This window comes from Mauremys reevesii, linkage group 11 (genome assembly GCF_016161935.1).
Source record: "Mauremys reevesii isolate NIE-2019 linkage group 11, ASM1616193v1, whole genome shotgun sequence".
In the NCBI taxonomy this organism is placed as follows: domain Eukaryota; kingdom Metazoa; phylum Chordata; order Testudines; family Geoemydidae; genus Mauremys; species Mauremys reevesii.
In genome coordinates, this window is record NC_052633.1 from 67,345,996 (window position 1) to 67,366,877 (window position 20,882).

Below are 20,882 nucleotides of genomic sequence, written 5' to 3' on the forward strand. Positions count from 1 at the left end.
CCTAATTAGCTGGCAAGGTAATGCAAGACTCCATTGACTAGCCTTGCTCCCTCCACAAACTATCAAAGGAAAACTATCAGAGGCACCACCAATCAAAACCTATCGGAGGTGAAAAAGAAAAATTACAATGGACAAAACTTTGCCCTGGCTATGAACAGAAATAGAAGGCTGTTTTCAGTATTTAGTTATTCAATAAGGACAAATGCAAAGTACTCCTCTTAAGAAAGAACCATCAGTTGCACACATACAAAATTGGAAATGACTACGTAGGAAGGAGTACTGCGGAAAGGGATCTGGGGGTCATAGTGGCCCACAAGTTAAATATGAGTCAACAGTGTAACACTGTTGCAAAAAACAAACATCATTCTGGGATGAATTAGCAGGAGTGTTGTAAGCAAGACACGAGAAGTAATTCTTTCGCTCTACTCTGTGCTGATTAGGCCTCAACTGGAGTAGTGTGTCCAGTTCTGGGCGCCACATTTCAGGAAAGATATGGACAAATTGGAGAAAGTCCAGAGAAGGGCAACGAAAATGATTAGAGGTCTAGAAAACATGACTTCTGAGGGAAGATTGAAAGAACTGGGTTTGTTTAGTCTGGAAAAGCGAAGATTGAGAAGGGAAATGATAACAGTTTTCAAATACATAAGAGGTTGTTACAAACAGGAGGGAGAAAAATTGTTCTTAATTTGAGGATAAGACAAGAAGTAATGGGCTTAAATTGCAGCAAGGGAGATTTAGGTTGGACATTAGGAAAAACTTCCTGTCAGGGTGGTTAAGCACTGGAATAAATTGCCTAGTGAGGTTGTGGAATCTCCATCATTGGAGATTTTTAAGAGCAGCTGAGACAAACAGCTGTCAGGGATGGTGTAGATAATACTTAGTCCTGCCATGAGTGTAGGAGACTGGACAAGATGACCTCTCAGGGTCCCTTCCACTCCTATGATTCTTTGATAACACAGAGAAGGGAGAAGCACTCTAGATCCATTCACTGAGGAAACCCCTTGGGAAGCAAGGCTGCTTTCATGAACTTTTGGGTCCTGGTTCTTATGAAACCAGACAGCTTGACAAAAGACTGAACTTTTGGAGGCAAAAACATATTTTATATAGGAAAGGTATTTTTTAATAGGAAAGGTAACTATAAGTGTAGACTCAGATTTGTGTTTTATGATTTGGTTTATCTACTTGTTTCCATCACTTTCTCTCATTTCATATATCTAGTTAAATCTTTATTCTTTCTTATAATAAAACAAAAGGAGGTTTATTTAAGTGCACACAAGTGCTGTATGGTTTACAATAGCAGTGGTTTAAAGAAAAATTGATAAACTGGGGTGCACTGCAATTTTGGGTGCAGAAGATCTGGAGTTCATGAATAGCCAATGTCATGGGCTGGATATTACAAGGAAACAATTCAAAGGGATTCAGAGATTGGGATGCACCTACTGTTAACCTGCAACATGAAGAAAAGGTAGCATAAGCCCAGAGGAGAGTGCTTGATGGCTGCAGGTGTAAGGAAGTTGATATCCAACTACTACAAGACAGACTCCTTTTCACTAAATGGGGGAGGGGGAGATAACAAGGTGACTTACTGTCCCGGGTACCCTGAGAACTGCCACAACATCTTAGCATTGGCCTGCTAAACCCAGGGTTGAAAATTCAATCCTTGAGGGGGCCACTTAGGGATCTGGGGCAAAAATCTGTCTGGGGATTGATCCTGCTTTGAGCAGGGAGTTGGACTAGATGACCTCCTGAGGTTCCTTCCAACCCCGATATTCTATGATCTTACTGGACCTGACCAAAATCGCAGTAACTGAAGAGACTGCTCCAATTATGTTTCATAAATTCTTCAATTTCCCTTTTAACCATTACAAATTTTTTTGAAATGTATGAGTCTAGCCTCATCTTGGGTTTCTTCCGCTGGAGCTCACACTTGTACTTGACTTGTGAATGATCCAATAGGAGGCAATATAACAGTAGAACCTCAGAGTTACAGACACCTCAGGAATGGAGGTTGTTCGTAACTCTGAACAAGATGTTATGGGATGCTCCTCAGGGTGGATTGCTCGGAGCGGGAGCTCACAGCTTCGCCTGTGAACTTCAGCATCTTCACCTCCTGCCTGTAAGTGGCTGCCCGGCGAGTGGGGGTGGGGACTGGCAACTGGTTCTAGCCCCCTGGCTGCAAGGGTGATGAGTGAGGGGCACTATGGCGTCAGTGACCATGTGGAGCAGGCTGTGGCCCTTTAAAAGTGAGCTGCTCCTCCAGAGCACAGCGTGCAGGCAGGAGATTGGGCTCTGGCTCCAGCAGCTCACACTCCCGACCAGGTTCCAGCAGGAGCTGGGAAAGTTTCTTTTCCCGGGCTTGGACTAAGTTTGCAAATTTGTCCCCTTCCTGGTCAAGGGGGAGGGGACACTGCACCTGTGGCTTACAGAAAAGCAGCTCAGAGCCCAGCACTGCTCCTGCTCTGCTTGCTTGGGGGCTTACAGCTGCGCCTGTGAACTTCAGTGTCTTCACCTGCTACCTACACGTGGCTGCCCCCCACGTGGCAAGTAAGGGGTTGGGATGGGGGACAGGCAGCCCAGATGTGCCTACTTTTAAGATGAAATACACACACAATACAGTATTTGCTGGGGTTGGGGGTGGGGGGGGAGGGAGTTGGTCTCCACTGCTGAATGATTGCTTACTTCCAATTCCACATGGTGTCCGGTTGACTGGTCACTCCATAACTCTGGTGTTTGTATCTTTGAGGGTCTACTATGTTTCAAAACCACCAACCTCTTGCAGTAATGCAGCTGAGATAAGAAAAGATTGTTTTTGAGATCACGGCATAAAGGAGTAGAAGGTGTACTCCCTAGCCACAGCATGACAACTCCTCTAGGCTTCTAAGGCAGGGAGTTTACCTACTTCTGTGCTTGTATAACACCTGATGTTAACTAAGGAACGAGGCGCTGATGTTAACTGAAGTCTCTGGGGATTACAACAATATGAATATGAAAAAATTACAATAAAAGCCACCACCCTGTTGTGTGTGCCAGTGTGAAAAATGCCCCACTCTCTATTGATCTAAGCAAACAGTGTTAAGATTTGTCCAAAATTGGGTCTGGCACTTTTGTCAAGTGTCAGTGATGTGCACCAATTAAACAATAATAAATATAATTGGAGTATTTGTATTACTGTATTACCTAGGATACTTAGTCATGGAGTAGCACCCCTTTATGCTAGGCAGCACTGTAAAAACAGAACTGCTGTCTTTGGTTCTGTATTTGTGGCTTTCATATCTTCTCTCTCCTCAAATTTTGGAACAATCTTTCACTTCTTGTCTGTCGTGCGCGCTCTATATTTTTTTTCAAAACTCTCCAAAAATATCATTCCATAAACCCTTCCTCAGTGCAGGTCCAAAGTAAAGAGGGGACAATGTGAATTGAAGTAATTAGCCCCGAAGTTGCTCTAAGCCAGTGGTTCTCAAACTAGGGCCAATGGGGACTGCAGGAAGGGCAGCCAGCACGTCCCTTGGCCCGCGCTGCTTCCTGCAGCCCCCATTGGCCTGGAGCAGCGAACCGCGGGCAGTGGGAGCCGCGACTGGCTGAACCTGCTGACGCAGCAGGTAAACAAACCGGCCCGGCCCCTCCCATCAGGGGCTTTCCCTGAACAAGCAGCAGCCCTAGTTTGAGAACCACTGCTTTAAGCTACATGGACCCCCCTAGCAACTTAGATCAGAGTTTTTCAATTTTTGGGGTGCATACTGACCACATCTGATAATTTCAAATATTAAAGCCACTGTCCAACATTCAATTTGTACACCATAAGTAATTTATTTTACCTAGGTGACAGTTTTTTCCCCATTGTCCTCGTAGTATTAAAGGACAGTCAAGTAAATATTATGCTTACATGTTAAAATTTCATGACAATTTTGCAAGGCTGCATTAAAGAATTAAGCCTCACAACAGAATGGTGATGTCGGTAGGAATTATCGTATGTCTTTCCTAAATCAGGAAACTGAGACACAGGGAAGTTAAGTGAGTTGCAAAACAACAACGAAGCCAAGAGCTTAATATTCAGAAAAGGAATGGTCATTTATGTGACTAACAAGAAAATCAACAGTTACATTAGATAGGCCGATCTTGGAAGCTAATTTTTTAAATTAATTTGCTTATCTAAATTTCTCTTCCCACTCAAGAGAATAAACTGTCTGAACATTCCACATAACCGTTCATAATTTAAAAACAGGTAAGAAAGAAATAGATGCAATTAAATACCTGACATGAAACTGTCAAAATTCTTCTGACTGTTAAATGTATTACAAGATGGAGAATGCCGAGACCATACTCAGAAATGACAATTTAATAATATTCAAGTTATTTTCAATTAGTTTAATTTTGCGTTACTTAATGCAAAGTAGAACATTTATTTGACCATTTACTTCCATTTTGTGTGCATGCATACACACCCACATTTACAGAGAGAAAGAGTGCATTGTAGACTGTCAATACATATTATTTATAGGACTTGTATTGTCATTACTCTGAGTTTATAAAAAGGCTGAGAGTTTACAATTCCAAACAAGCCTGATGGTACACCGTACTGATGGTACACAACATTTAAGTGCCATGTTACAATCTTTAGCCAATTTGTACCATTCAAACAATAAGAGCCTGATCCAATACTCTCAGAAGTCAGTGGGAATATTCTCATTTACTTTGATGAATGATGGCTCAGGTCCGATGAGAACTGAAGAAAACTCTCTTAACATTTGTATCATTTCTACTATCTGACTGAAGAAAGATGTATTTGTGAAAATCAAACCCTCATTCCTCTCAAATAAACTCCTACAACCGTACCTTTAGAAGAATAAGTGTGTGGTCAAATTACATTAGGTCAGGAAAACCTCACTCTCAATACAGAAGAAAAATTTTCAACCATAAAAGTATCCCTTGACTCACTCTTTTACTTGTTTGTCAAGACCATATAATATTTTAGGGTTTATTTTCCTGAAAACAAGTACACCTCTACCGCGATATAACGCTGTCCTCGGGAGCCAAAAAATCTTACCGTGTTATAGGTGAAACCGCATTATATCTAACTTGCTCTGATCCACCGGAGCACGCAGCCCCGCCCCCCCCAAGCACTGCTTTACCGCATTATATCCGAATTCGTGTTATATCAGGTTCCGTTATATCGGGGTAGAGGTGTAATAACTAGAAGATATTACATACTATATTTTCTTAACCATGAGCTGACAACAAAAGCATTACATTTCACTTACTTAACACAAATATGCTGCACAACAAACAAAACTTATCTGTCAGCTCACATGCCCCAAGAGACTGCCAACTGCATATAGTTCTGCTATGACACTGCACACCCAACTCCCACCCCTTCCCACCCCCAAATCACATACATTAGGGATGAAAGGACCCTAGTGGAGCATGACATTAACTCATGTTGGACCAACATCATCCCACTCTTTGTGGGACTGGGAGATTTTTTCCAGGCAATGTGAGAATCTCCATGAGTTGTCCCTTGTGGAAATTTTCCACACTGTCCTATCAGGGGGCAGGGTTTACCACAAACACCATTAGGAAAAAGGCTGTGGGACCTGCCCTCAAACCTAGGAAATCCCTGGGTATCTGCAGGAGGTTAGGCCCCGTACTCCTACACTGACTCTTATGCTATCAGACAATCTGGCTCCATAGGAGCCATGTCATAAGACAGAGGACCCCTAAACTGAAGCCTGAGCCCCACTGCCCAGGGCAGAAGCCAAAGCCTGAGGACTTCAGCCCTGGGCTGGAGGACTCAGGTTACAGGCCCCCTGTCTGGGGCTGAAACCCTGAGCTTCAGCTTTGGCCGCCCCTGCCCAGAGCGGTGGGGCTTGGGCGGGCTCAGGTTTCAGTCCCCCCACCTCCTGGGGTCATGAAGTAATTTTTGTTGTCAGAAGGGGGTCACGGTGCAATGAAGTTTGAGAACCCCTGCCATAAGCCTATCCCTGACTGCAGCTGCTCCCTAACTCTTTGGGAAGCCAAACAGACCAGACAGCACAGCCTATATGCTGGGGATTCTCTGTGAAGCCAAACATGGCATGATACACATCACCTGCAGCCTGTCCACTCCTCACACCCCCAGCTCACCCAGCCTCCAATCCCATGACCTATGTGAACTCTGACTAGAGCTCTCCACAGGATCCAGGAGACTGGGGAGGTGACAAAGGGAGAGAATAACAATGGCATAGGCGTGGCTGAACCCTATTTCTATGACAAAGCATGAGAAGGGTAGTTAAACTCTGGAATAGGCTTCCAAGGGAAGTTGTGGAATCTACATCATTGAAGGATTTTAAGAACTGAATGGACTCATACCAGCAGGGCCGTCCCTAGGGGGCTGGGAGGGTCCGGGGTGGAAGTTACAAATCTGTCACTTCTGGGACTGACCAAGCCAGCCAATCGCACCAGCCCACGGGACCCCCCCCCAAAGCACAGGGCCCAGAGCAGTGGCCCCAATTTGCCATACCCTACGGATAGCTCTGCATACTAGTCAGGGTGCTCTAGGTTTAGTTGGTCCTGCCTCAGCACAAGAAGCTGGACTAAATGACCTCTCGAGGTCCCTTACATTTTTATGATCTGTGCGTGAAGTATCCCTTCCAAATGCAGATGTTGGTAGAAGGGAAACAACATGGCCAAGGGTCAGCTAAGTGATGTTTATTTTAGTCTGATATGATTTACTAAAAATAAACACCACTTACCTAACTCTTTTAGGGTTGACTCCATAGTCCAGGGCTGACAGCTGTAATATCGTAAAATGAGTGTGTCTGGGGCACCAGAATACGCCAGCATGATTTTAGAAATCCTTAGAAAAGATAAAGTGTGCTGTTGTCTATATGCAGAGTATCCTTTTCAGCCTAGTTAGTGTGCTGAGTAAGTATTTTTCATTTCCAGATTACTTTTACAAGAAAAAAACAAAACCAGTAAGAACAGGCAAATGTTTATAAGCAGCAGTATAACAAGACATGCATGTAATACAGACAAAACAGGTTTGGTAGGGGAACAGGTTTAAGTTCCAAGCTTTTAAACTATTCACAACAGTAATAAAAAAAATGACAAACAGCTTTCATGTCAAAGAATCTGAACCATCATGAAACAAATTCAGACTGAACAGATCATGGCCAGCTACACAACTAATGACAAACCATAATCTGGCTTCAGAGAGGTGCATAAATATTTAAGGCAGAATATGGCCCAGTAGTAATATTGAACTGGAATGTTTTTTCTTCTCTCACAAGTTGTGATATGTAACAATCAAAATAGCAAATTTTAGCTGATGGCATTTGACAAATACAGTTTTCAATGTATCTTTCTGTGCCGAAGATAGCCAGTAATGGTGAATATACCATAAGAATAAATGGTGTAATTTCAGCATGTCTGTACAGTACAGCAAATTCAGTGTAATTACAAACATGTTTGTATTCCTAAGTAGAAAACAAAACACTGCTCTAAATGAAAATGCCTAGCCAAGAGAGCTTAAAACGCCAAAGGACCACGGCCACTGCTCTGACCAAGCTTATGTGCTCTGCTGCAGCAGTTCTCAACTGAGGGTCTGCAGTCCCCTGGTGGGTCATGAGCCAGTTTCAGGGGGTCCGCAAACCCTGGTGCCTTATGGGGCAGAAGCCCTGAGCCCATGGACAGAGATGGGGGTGTTGCCCCCCAACTGCAGTGCCAGAACAGGGCAGTTTCACACACCCCACCTCCTCACCCCGCCACCGACCAGGTCAGAGGCAGGAAGCCTAAGCCAAGCAGTGCAGGGCGGCTGCTGCTCTGCCTGGTGTCATGGAGCAGGCAGCCATGGTGCTCCCACACCTCTTTCTCCTACTGCTGGTGCCCAGGGCTAAGGCTACTCATCAGTTCCCAAATCACTTTGACTGCTCGGGCAGCCAGTACGAGCGGCATGGGTGGGCGGACCTGGCTCCAGGGCCAGCAGAGCCCTCAGGGAGCAGTGATCACAACCCTTCCAGCGCACAGCCCCTAGCTATCCCCTGCCTGCATGCTAAGCAGCTTTCAACCATTGTGAGCTGAGCCCCTCCCTTCCCCCATCACACACACACTTTGAGTTTATTTTTGGTTGTGCCCCTCCTCCAACCCAGACAGGCTGAGTGGCCTGTTGAGGTGAGTCAGAGGTTGGCTGTGGAGCTCCCTCCCCATGCCCCGCTGTGCAGAGCTAGCCTGAACCCCACCATGTGCCTCCCCCCCAAAACAGAAGTCAAACTATGCCCAAGTTGCGTCTCCTGCTCCTGTCCAATGCCTAAAGCCCCAAGTCCCATTGGCCTGGGATGGCAAACTGCGGCCAGTGTGAGCTGCAATTGGCCGAAACTGTGGATGCTGCACGTAAACAAATCAGCCTGGCCCACCAGTGGCTTTCCCTGGTGGGCCTCATGCCAAAGGTTACTGATCCCTGCTACATAGTATAGTATGCTCATGACTCGCACTACAATTTCAAGTACATCTCACAGCATGGAGGGGTTCCTCTTAAGCCAGTTGTATGCATGAAACTAACTTCAAGTACTTATTCATTGTCCTGCCAGGAAAAGACAATGGTGGACCTTTAGAGTTAATGGGAAAATGTTGAAACTGAAAAGAAATCCCCAGTCTTGGAAAACTAATGAGGGCATGTCTACACTGGCAGAGTTAGTGTTACAGCGCCGCTCAGAGAACACTAAAGGGAAACTGCTGCGGTGTGTTCACGACAGCTGCCTGCGCAACAGTGTGTTAACACTTCCAGCACTTGCAGCGGTATTCAAAGCAGTGTATTCTGGGAAGCTATCCCACAGAGCACCTCTTTCTCTTCTGCTGCTAAGAGTTACAGAAAGACTGAGGGGGTCATGGGGCATCCTGAGTCCTGTCCCAGTGCCCCATGATGCATTGCTTCGCATCCCAGCAATCCCTGTGCTTCCATATGCATTTGGTGCCATCTTTCAACAGTTTTGTGTATTGCGCACCCTGCCTCTTCAGGCTACAGGAATGGATCCTGAACTGTTGACCAGTACGATGCTCGCTCTGACCAACATGTCACAAGTGGCAGTGGAGTAGTTATTCCTTAAACTACAAAGGCAAGAGCAGTGCAACATTGATCTCGCCATGCGTTGTAGCTACAACATGAGATTGCTTGTGGCATTCATGGAGGTGCTGACCACATTCATGGGACTGTGTGATGAACTCACCCCACCCCTGCGGTGCAAGGACACGAGAATGAGAGCTGCCCTGCCGTTGGAGAACTGCATGGCAATTGCACTGCGGAAGCTGGCTACTCCAGACTGCTACTGATCAGTCGCTAACCAGTTTGGAGTGGGAAAGTCGACTGTTGGACTCGTGTTGATGGAAGTCTGCAGGGCCATTAATCGCATCCTGCTCCGAAAGACCGTGACTCTGGGCAACGTGCGTGACATTGTGGATAGCTTGGCACAAATGGGCTTCCCTAACTGCGGAGGGGTGATAGATGGCATACATATTCCAATACTGACACCAGACTACCTAGCCACCGAGTACATTAATTGCAAGGGGTATTTCTCAATGGTTCTCCAGGCGCTTGTTGATCACCGTGAGCATTTCACTGACATTAACGCAGGCTGGTCTGGAAAGGTGCATGACACATGCATTTTTCGGAACATTAGCCTGTTCAGGAAGCTGCAATCAGGGACTTTCTTCCCGGACCAGAAGATCACCATAGGGGAAGTCAAAATGCCCATTGTGATCCTGGGAGATCCCGCCCACCCCTTAATGCCGTGGCTTATGAAGCCATACACGGGGCGACTTGACAGCAGCAAGGAGCGGTTCAACAAAAGGCTGAGCAAGTGCAGAGTAACTATTGAGTGTGCTTTTGGCCATTTAAAATCCTGCTGGCGCTGCCTCGATGGCAATCTGGAGCTGGCTGCGTGCTGTATGCTCCATAATATTTGTGAAGGGAAGGGTGAAATCTTCACTCAGAGCTGGACCGCAGAGGCTCAGCACCTGGAGGCTTAGTTTGAACAGTCAGAGACCCGGGCTACTAGAAGGGCACAGCGTGGAGCCATAAGGATCAGGGATGCCTTGAGGCAGCAATTTGAAGCTGAAAGCCACTAATATTTGTTACTATGCTCAAAAGTGTAATGCAAGGTGATTGGTACAGACGATGTAATATGTGGGTTTAAACATAATTGTATGTTGCTTTGCAGGGTTCTTTTTGCTTTCAGTTAATAGAATAAAGATTGCTTTCAAACCAACACAATTCTTTTATTAAGAAACAACAGAGAAGAGAGTAAAACCAAAAAAAAAAAAACCAACCAAACAAACAAACAAAAAAAACAGCAGTGAGGGGGACAGGGGAAGGGAAGGTCCCAGGAGGAAGAGGGGTTCTGGGACAGCTAAAGATTTGTGTAAGGCCTGGGATCATATCCAACCTTCTCCTACAGAGTACAATGCAGCAGGTACTGTGCTTCAGCAGGGCCAAACTGCAGAGGGATGGGTGTTGAGTGCAGTGGGTAGTGGGAGTCCACAGTGCTGGACTGTGGAGGGGGAGGATTGGAAAGCCGCAGGTATAGACTAGAGCCAGGAGATTGATAACAGTGTGTTGGCAGTGTCAGGGGGGAGCATGGGAAACCGTTTTGCAACAGCGGCTGAAGGGGAGGGCAGGCTCGGAGCTGCTCAGTTTGCAGAGCTAGTATCGCCTAGAGTGTGTCTGCTTGGTGCTCCATAACCGTCAAGAGCCACTCTGTGCCTTCATTCCAGCGTGCCGCGTTCTCCTTTTGGTCCCTCTTCTTGTGTCCCGCTACTCCTTCCGTTCCTGTTTCTCGGTGGCAGAGAGCATCGTAACATCACGCAGAAAGTCCTCCTTAGTTCTTCTTGGACACTTTCTAATTCTGCACAGCTGTTCAGCCGCCGATAAATGCGTAGATTCTGCACACTACATGGCTTGGCAGTGTGTACACCTCGGGAATTACAGCGCAGAAAGCTGCTTTATTGTGCAGAAACTTGCCAGTATAGATAGGGCCTAAGAGAAAGGAATTTCCCCCACCCTGAAAATCACCATAGTCTGAGAGAAAGAAAAACTGAAAACCCTTAAAGGAGAAGGGGTTTGAAGTGAAGGACATCCAGAAACTGAGGGCTAGCATCCAGGCACTGACAGCAGAGGATATGCTGGGAAACGGTTCAGAGGCAACAATATAGAAGTGTGAAGCCTGAAGTTGCATCTTTATGTTTATTTTCTGTGTAACTTGTATCTGTTTGATTTCCTTACTATTTCATCTCTGAATCTATAATTATTCTATTAAATAATTTTATGTTTATCTCAAGCAGGTCTCTGGTGTGCACACTGATAACAGGGGCAGGTTTCACTCCTTCAGAGGTAACAAACCAGAAGGGAAAAGTTCAAATTCCTGGTAGTTAAGATTTCAAGATAGAAAGATTTGGGGAGACTCAGAACCAGAAGTGCTCTTGCGGTCACCCTGCAAGGCGTCACTAGGCTGACAAAAGCCAGGGTGAGATTTTTATGCTTGTAGGCTGGCAACTGGTGTCAGAGCTTTGAGCCATAGCAGCATAGCATTAAAGCACCCGAAGTTACAAGGCAGGAGCTAACAGAATGCTTTACTGGTCTGGCTGATCCCCAAAACTTTACAGCCTAGAAGATCTGAGAGTTAATAACTGATCCCAGAGACGGAACATTGAGCTGGTCCTCCGGCAGGTCTAGAAGGGCTGAGACAAGATCACAGGGACAGGGTACAGTACCTCCAGAATGCTTACAGGGCATTTGTCACTGGTGTATTATTCATATATGTACCATACTGACATGTCTGGCTGTAAATACAAATCAGATCGCTTCTTTTCTTTAAACTCCTCAAGTTTCTGGCTAATGGATAACAATAAATCCTCTAATTCTTCCAAACAGACAAGACCTCTCAACAGTCTGGTTCAAGCAATGCACAAACTGGGGAACTGGATGAACACAAACAGCAAGGTGAAAGTGATTTCAATATAGAGACCGTGGAAATTGATGAATGAAAACAGGCAGATGAATTGTATGATTCCAATCTAATGACTTTCAAAGAGTCTATCACCACCAAGCTCAGTGGAAGTTTTGCAAGTGCAGCACTAATCTCTCCTGCTTCTATTTACTGATTCATGCTTTTTTAACTGATTCACGATTGTGGCCTAAACACATTACAGATTCTGTTCATCAAAAAATTGTTCTATCTGGTGTACTGAATTTAAAAGAAATGCAGACATTGGTGAAGTCTGTGCCAAAAAGATGTTGATGGCCATAATTCTCCTGAATTTCTTCTCAAATGTACGACTTCCAAAAATAGAGAAGAGATTACAAGAGATACGCTTGTTTGAAGGGCTACCCACCTAGAACTGTACTGCTTCCCCTGTTGACTATTTTCTGAGGGTGAGGACAAACAAACAATGCAGTACACTGGCAAAAAGTGAAGACTATTCTCCAGCTATGAAAAAATGTCTCAACCTACATCACAAATTTCCTGAACATAAAAAGAGCATAGACCATAAAACCCACTACTGCCAGTGGAAGGAATCAGAGTACGTGTTGTGATGTGGATGGAGAACACACAGTAAGATCCAAAAACGAATATTAACAAAAGCTGCAAGATGGACAGCAATACTGGGATATCTTACATCTTGGGATATCTTACATCTTGCTTCAGAAGGCATAGCATTTCAAGGAGATAGTCTGATTGATGAACCATACAATGGCAACTTGGAACTCTTGAGTTACTAGATCATTATGACAACATAACTCAGGGCCATTTGGCTAGAGTAAACAGAAGCAGGTAGAGGATAGAACAATGCAAGGACAGGTACATTACCTCTCATGAGAGAGTCAGAATGAGTTTACTGAATTATGTGGTAAAAGCGGGCAAAAGGCCATTCTTGCAGCAAAAGAAAAAGCCATCTATTATCCTATCATATGTGATGCTACTCCTGATGCCTCTCACCATGAACAAAATGTATTGATATTCAGGTTCGTATGTCAGGACCACAACAGTAGTGCATTTAACATTCAAGAAAGATTCTTCAGTTCATCAACTTTAATAAAAAAAAGATATAGATGAAATGCTAATTGTCAGGTGAAACACCATAACATTCCACTTGATGAGGTCCAGGATTTGATTTCAATATGTCAGGAAAATTAAAAGGCATAAGCCTGCATTATGTTCAAAAAAAGACTTGCTGTGTCTTCTCCTTGCACTTCTGATTCACATAATCTAGTAGATGTTTTTCAGAACATGCAGCTGCAGCAGAAAGTAACATTTTAATTGTGTGCAGCAATTTGTGTTTTTCAGTGCCTCAGTGCCTGTGAGGTGGAAGACTATAACAAATAAGATGCACTGTTCACTCTGTTCTCAGTTAGACACATTCTGGATTGCACGTGCTGATGCTGTCCAAGTCCAAACTCTTTGCACACAAGTTCAATGGGAATTTATTGCATTTGGAAACACAATTCAGATGCTTCCTGACTTATGCAAGTTGAATTTTGCATAAGTCGGGAACATATACCCAACAATTATGCAAAAAAAAAAAAAAGCTTACGGAACTTTTTGCATAAATGCAGATTTCCATAAGGCGGGTTTGCATAACCCGGAGAGCATTTGTAGTGTTCTTTGCTTGTAGAAGGGAAAACAGCCAACAGGATTCCAACAACTTTTAATTACAGAACAATTAACATTATTATACCAACAATGGCACAATAGTCTAGAGCAGGGGTTCTCAAACTGGGGGTCAGGACCTCTCAGGGGGTCACAAGGTTATTACATGGGGGGGGGGTCACAAACTGTCAGCCTCCACCCCAACCCCGCTTTACATCCAACATTTATAATGGTGTTAAATATATTAAAAAGTGTTTTTAATTTATATAGGGGGGATCGCACTCAGAGGCTTGCTATGTGAAAGCGGTCTCCAAAGTACAGAAGTTTGAGAACCACTGGTCTAGAGAAACTATTTTTAATTTAAGACTGTAAACTGTTTGGGAGACGGCCTATGACAGTATAGGACTGCTTGCTACTAGCATAGTTTTTGTCCCCCAAAGACATCTTGAGATCTAATGAAAACAATTATAGTGCTTTACAATGTGTACATATTTTCAAATTAGTTATTGTTTTCCCTTTCCTTCAGATAAGCAAACAGTTAATCCCTAGAATAAATGAAATAACTAGAGACAAAAGCCCCAGTCCTGCAAACGTACATATGCTCAACTTTATCCATGAGTAACCTCAATTCACTTCAGTGGGAGTGCTCATGTTCTTAACAGGCCTTGCACAAACTCGCTGTAGATATTAGAATTTTTGCACACAAAGTGTACTACTTTAAATATAGGTAAGAAAACAATCCTCAAAAAGTTTATAATCTAAATTCACAACTTCAGGGATTATCTTAAAATTTCCTCAAAGGTTGGTTAAAAAGATACCACGAACTTGATAGCTAGTCCATTTTTAAAAATGAATGTAAAGTTTTTCCAAGGCACTGAAACTGCCACAAATGCTCCAATTTGTAATAACATTTTCCTATTTTCAGGAACTTTTATTATGCAAGCTTCACATTGATACTAGAATGGTCTCAAAGATTAACCCAATATTTGAAATGGACATGTTAGAAACACTAAACCTTCTCTACATCCTTACCTACAGGCCTCGAGATTTGGGGTGGGAAATTCCGTAAATCCCCTTAATTGTAAAGGTATTGTTAAGACAGTTTTTAAACATCCTTTGTAGTGAATGACTTCTGCTGTGCATTTGCTTCAATTATATATTTAAAATATCATTCATTTCATCTTTAAGATATTTCCTCATTCAACCAATCTTGAAAGACAACTCAGCATAAATGGAAATGGGTTAGGTATAATGAGATCTAAGGATGAAAAGCACTACATAATAGTAGGTAGTAGTAGTATTATATATTTATGGGAACAAAGAAATCTTAATATATGGTTTAGCTCCAAACCACAGCCATCCAAAAATGAAACCCAACTAAAGGAAAAACAACAAACACAGAGGAGTACGTCAGAGTCCTCATGTGACCCCTAGAGAGAAAAGGGAATGGCGAGGGAGAGAAAGAAGAGATGGCAAGAGGTGCTAATGGGGTGAGCAGGCAAAGTGACAAATATGAATGGGGAGAGCGGGATAAGGAGAACAAAGATGTTATGAAAACTCCCTGCAGCCCCAGCCCCCACTGCCTTATACAGTGTGACCCACAGGACGCCAGGCGAGTCCGCTCGACCCGCCAGTGCCCCAGGGTTCAACCGCAGCCCGTGCCTGCCAGAAAGCCTCTGCTAGGGCCGTTCTCATTTGCCCTGGGACCCCTTTGCCACCCACCCCACGACAGCTCCAGACCCCTGATCCCCCACTTACCCCTCTTATCCATGAGCCACATGAAGGCGAAGCAGGGCAGGAAGCCGATGGGTCCCCACAAGACGAGCAAGGCGATGTCCCAGCTGGAGAAGCCGAAGGCCAGGCGGGCCGAGTTCTGGATGGGGCCCCAGCTGTTCCACACCAGGCCCTGCGCGAAGCCCAGCAGCGAGAAGACCAGCAGCACGAGCCAGCGCCGCCCGTAAACCCGGCCCAGTACCGGCACCAGCCGGGGCGCCGCCGCCGCCGGGGTAAGGCCCCGCCGAAGCTGGGGCACAACGGGACCCCCCGCCGCCCCCCGTGGCGGCGGTGGTAGCAGGGACTCCCGCTCCTCCGCGCTGCTCCAGCCTAGACCCATCTGCGGGGGGCGGCGAGGGACCTGCCTCCGGGCGGCCAGGACGGGCTCGGGGACAGCAGCGCTCGGGGCGGTTGAGGGGCCCGTGCCCTGCTAGGGCATCGGGGAGGGGTCCGGGGAAACGACGCTAAACTCACAATCACACCGCCTCTGCCGGGCCTGCTCAGCCGCATGCGCGAGCCGGCCGGCCCTGCCCACCGGCCGGCACCTTCCCTCCCTGCCTCCCACCCACCCAGCTACTCCCAGTCAGAGCCGCCCCCCCAACAGTCATTCCCTGGGGTGGGGGGGGTTCCCTCACTCAGAGCCGCCCCCCAACGGTCACTCCCTGGGGTGGGGGGGGTTCCCTCACTCAGAGCCGCCCCCCACCACAGTCACTCCCTGGGGGTGGGGGTCTCCCTCACTCAGAGCCGCCCCCCAACGGTCACCCCTGGGGGTGGTGGGGGTTTCCCTCACTCAGAGCCGCCCCCCACCACAGTCACTCCCTGAGGGTGGGGGTCTCCCTCACTCAGAGCCGCCCCCCAACGGTCACCCCCTGGGGATGAGAGGGTCTCCCTCACTCAGAGCCCCCCCCACAACGGTCACCCCTGGGAGTGGGGGGGTCTCCCTCACTCAACCTCCCCCCAACGGTCACTCCCTGGGGGTGGGGGGGTCTCCCTCACTCAGAGCCCCCCCACCCGTAGCCCCCCCAACGGACACTCCCTGGGGGTGGGGGGGGTCTCCCTCACTCAAAGCCCCCCCCAACGGACACTCCCTGGGGGTGGGGGGGGTCTCCCTCACTCAAAGCCCCCCCACGCCCCAAACGGTCGCTTCCTACTGGGGGCAAGTGGGGTTCTCCACTGTGTACGGAGCTATGCTAGAACTGTCCCACCCCGACCAACCCCCGCTGCTGGCCGGAGCCCCCAGAACCGGTCGGCGAGCGCGTGACCACAGCGCCCGGCTCCTCCACACACAAACAAACAAACCCACGTGAGGGTTCCGCTGCTCTCATGTGACCGGAGGGGGCGGGGCTCCTGGTGGTGGACAAAGCCTGAGCCGGGCGTGTTTGTCCCCCCCCACCCGGCGGGAGCATGGCAGAGGCCGCAGCCCTGGATCCCCCGCTGCCCGGTAGGTGGCCCCGGCCGGCTGACGTGTGTGCTGCGGCGGGTGTACAGCCGGGCTGGCTGCCGCGTTCGGTCATGGCCTGAGAGCGCAGCCCGCTGTCCGGGCTCCGACCTGGCCCCCAGAGCCTGGGCAAGTGGGGAGCGCCTGGCTGGGTCTGCAACACCCTCTTTGCAGCCCGGGCGCTGGCGCCTTAGCGGCTCCCTCCCCCGCTGCCGGAACACGTGTGCACACACATGCACCGTTTGCTCCCAGCACCTCACAGTCTGGCCTCTGTTAACCTCAAGGTATGGGCTCAGTTCCGGTAAGTACCTCCGTGCTAGCAGGTCTCCGAGACGTGCATTCTTCTGCACTAGCAAACTCAGCCCCGCTTCAGCTCAGCTCCACTGGGGCTAGCCAACAGTGGAAGCTGCGGTGTAGACAGGTTTTACCTGTAGGGAGTCCTGTCTGCTGTACCGCATCCACTGTTCCTAACCCTGCTGGAGCTGCACCCCTGAGGAATTACATCTACAAAGGTTACAGGTGCTAAGACTGTTAATGTGTCATGTGCATGGTCCTTAACACTCGTGCCTCTGGTGAGTCATTACTACTTAGGGCTTGGCTACACTTGCGCGTTACAGCGCAATAAAGGAGCCCCGGGCACACTAGCTCACACTGGCAAGGCACATAGAGCGCGCTGATTCTGCAGCTACAGCACTGCTGGTACTCCACCTGGGTGAGTGGAATAATGTTTGCTGCGCCCCCCACTGGAGTGCCACGGCACCAGTGTGGATGAGGTGTTGCATTACTGCACTCTGATCAGCATCTGGAAACGTCCCATAATCCCCTTAAGTCAAGTGGCCACTCTTATCATTGATTTGAATCACTGTAGGAATTTGGATATGCCGTTTGAAAGCTCTGTTTCTGACAGCCGGCTGCTTATCTGCTCCAAGATAGATAAGTGTGCTCTGAGACAGATTAGTGTGGAATGCTGTGTGTGAGAGAGGTGGAGGGGAGAGGGAGGGTCTGCTGCTGTCTGAACTTACAAGACAGCATGCTGACATGCTCTCAGCCCCCCAAAAACCCACTCTCTCTCCCCCGAAATACACACAACACACTCCCTGTCACACTCCATCCTCCCATTTGAAAAACACATTGCAGTCGCTTGCATGCTGAGATAGCTGCCCATAATGCACCGCTCCCAATGCTGCTGCAAGTGCCGCAAATGTGGCCATGCCAGTGCGCAAACAGTTGTCAGTGTGAACAGACTGCAGCGCTTTCCCTACTGCGCTCTACGAAGGTGGGTTTAACTCACAGCGCTCTACATCTGCAAGAGTAGCCATGCCCTTAGTTTTTCTTCCCCTTTTTAAAATCAAACAACAAAAGTAGAACATTAACAGCCCAATGACATTAAACGCATTAAGGCTGTAAAATGTCAGGAAACACAGAAGTTAAAGTTCTCATAGTAACATTAACTTGCCCACATGAGTATCCACTTCATATTTCCAAGTTAAGATTTAAATTCATTGTATTTTTTAAAATAAATCCTCTTTTTCTATTTGCTGTTTTCCAGCATTACAAATTATAGATTCAATCTTATTCTCTCTCTCTCCACTCACCCCTTGTATCCTTCTGTAAATTCCTTTGACTAATCTTCTGCTGGCCCTTGGAATGTTGTGCATCATGCATCTTCCTTCTGCTCCTTCAGATCCCCACTCAAAGTCCACATTTCCCTCAACAATGACCCACACTCCCATGCCTAAAACACATACAATCTTTAAATGAACCTCCTCAGTGTGTATGGGTATCTTACTAGTACAAGCAACCTCATTATATGTACTTTGCATAAATCTCCCTGATCTGCTATCACCTCTCCCTGACTCAAATGAGACTCCTTGTGATTCACCTATACAGATCCAATTGCAGGATCCAGGTTTAAATTTGCTTTTGAGATGCTATAAAAGATGGTGAGGTATTGTGACAGGTCAGCCACTTGTTCCTTTTTTGTCTTTAAGGCAAAAGGAAACAAAGAGGTGGGAAAGAGATCTGGTTTCTGCTGGTGACTGCTAGATATGACTTGGATAGGCACAGTTCCACCAAATGTAAACTACGCTTATAAGCTGCTAGTATTGTTTTATAACAATGGTGATCTAAATAAAAAAATAATCCCCATTGAATGTTATATGGATTTACTTTTTTTAAAAACCTCAGATGAATTTACAGTCATCTGTCACATGAGCTAAGCTCATTATAAACTACATCTCTACCCTGATATAACAGGACCCGATACAACACAAATTCAGATATAACGTGGTAAAGCAGTGCTCCGGGAGGGTGGGGCTGCGCGCTCCAGCAGATCAAAGCAAGTTTGATATAACGCGGTTTCACCTATAACGCAGTAAAAAAATTTGGCTCCCGAGGACAGCGTTATATTGGGGTAGAGGTGTATTATCATTTGAACAAATTGAAGAATATATTCAGTTCATTATGTCATAGATATCAATAGGTAATAGACTCTGTTTTACCACATGTAGTTATAAAATTAATTGCTTATGCTGCACAGTATTCCAGTTTCTCTGAAAATGTATTTATTTCAGACTGGCTTCAGTTCTGTCACAATGATTGGAAATTTAATTGATAAATGGCAGTATGTTAAATTGGGGTAAGCTGTGTATTAGGGTGCACCAGAATGACTGTTAGATTCAGTGTTATTTATCTCACTAATACATCTAAACAGCACATCAACGAAATTCAAACGTAACCCCTAATTCTGCAATCGGATCTGTGCAAGTGGATCCTTATGCCCTAATGGAGTCTCATGAAAGACTATGGGCACTGGCATAATGGTATGCCCTTGCAGATCTGATTTCAGGATTGGGGCCTAAACTAGGAATTGCAAGCACCAGAGTGGATTGAAGAAAATTTATACCAACCTAAATAATTAGAAATATGGGGGAAAAGTAAGAAAATGAGATTCTGTCTAGACAAATTCAGGCTAGTTCACCTGGGAAAAATATAATTCACACACAATTATTTAATAGGAGACATATGGGTAATAGCAGAGAGTAAATAGATATGAACCTTAATGTGAAATGGCAGCAAAACTAGATCATAGTCCAAATTCAGGCCTGGCTCAATTAAGTAGCGCCTAGAGGTATCAACCAAGATCAGTGCCTCATAGTGCAAGGTGCTTTACTAACACTAACACTGTTACAGCCCTGCCCCAGAGATCTTGCAATCTAGTATAACTACACTGTAATTTCACTGACTCTTTGAAGTAGTGCCAATGATAACGTGCTGTTAAATGCAAAAGGTAAACAAAGAGGGGGTGGGGAAAGATTTCCCCCCCAAAACCTTTTTCAGTTATAGTAACCCTAGGTGTTCTTTGTTACACTAATCAGTAGAAAATATAATTCATTCAGAAGTGTGAATTTTCAGTGCTCTTTAATGTTTAGTACAGTGATACGCAGACCTCTGTCATTCAGGAGCCAAATTAGCGATCAACATTACCCAAAAGAGCCACAGTATTGTGAATTCATTGTTTCATTTAATATTTTTATATTTATAATAGTATCACAGCAAAATGACTGACCAAGTATTCTACAGTTGGTTAATAACGTAGTAAAAGCATCCTGATTGGCTAATAACTTAAATTGGTTAATAATTAAATCACTGTGTTTTAATATCATGTGCTGCAAAGAGTTGCAGGAGACGTGTTAAAGAGCCACTTGCCGCTCCCAAGCCTCAATCTGAGTATCACTGGGCTAATAAGTAAATACAATATTCCCCTGTTTTTACCCTAGTGTAAAAATGAAGACTCTGAATATATGTGGAATAATTAATACAATAAATGTTCAGTAATTAATTCAAGCCTTCTCATCGTCTGACTGTTTTGGAATATATTTTGACTCTCATACTGACCAGTAAGAGCTGATATATTTTAAGCAAGAAACAGCAACCATAACAAAAAATGAGCAGCAGATATTAAAATAGATAATGTAAAGCTATCTTTATTTACTATTGATTGCATATGATTAAAATGGTTTATTTTAATCTTATTTGAAATCATTCCACCATATTTC

At 45.8% G+C, this 20,882-nt stretch overlaps 2 protein-coding genes across 4 annotated transcripts in view; one reads left to right on the forward strand and one right to left on the reverse strand.

Moving 5' to 3' along the window:
- Nucleotides 1-16,365, reverse strand: part of SLC49A4 (solute carrier family 49 member 4) — a 134,832-nt gene extending 118,467 nt beyond the window's left edge. The window contains exon 1 of the mRNA XM_039494267.1: nt 15,372-16,365. Within this exon, the coding sequence (XP_039350201.1) occupies nt 15,372-15,726 (355 nt within the window). The 5' untranslated portion in view covers nt 15,727-16,365. The remainder of the gene's footprint in view (nt 1-15,371) is intronic.
- Nucleotides 16,366-16,445: 80 nt separating this feature from the next.
- HSPBAP1 (HSPB1 associated protein 1) overlaps nt 16,446-20,882 on the forward strand; it is a 67,397-nt gene continuing 62,960 nt past the window's right edge. The window contains exon 1 of one of the 3 annotated variants that reach the window (XM_039494265.1): nt 16,446-16,827. In XM_039494265.1, coding sequence (XP_039350199.1) covers nt 16,791-16,827 — 37 coding nt within the window. In that variant the 5' untranslated portion in view covers nt 16,446-16,790. Of the gene's footprint in view, nt 16,828-17,089; nt 17,109-20,882 lie in introns of those variants that run through there. The other 2 variants (XM_039494264.1, XM_039494266.1) reach the window with 2 other exon arrangements.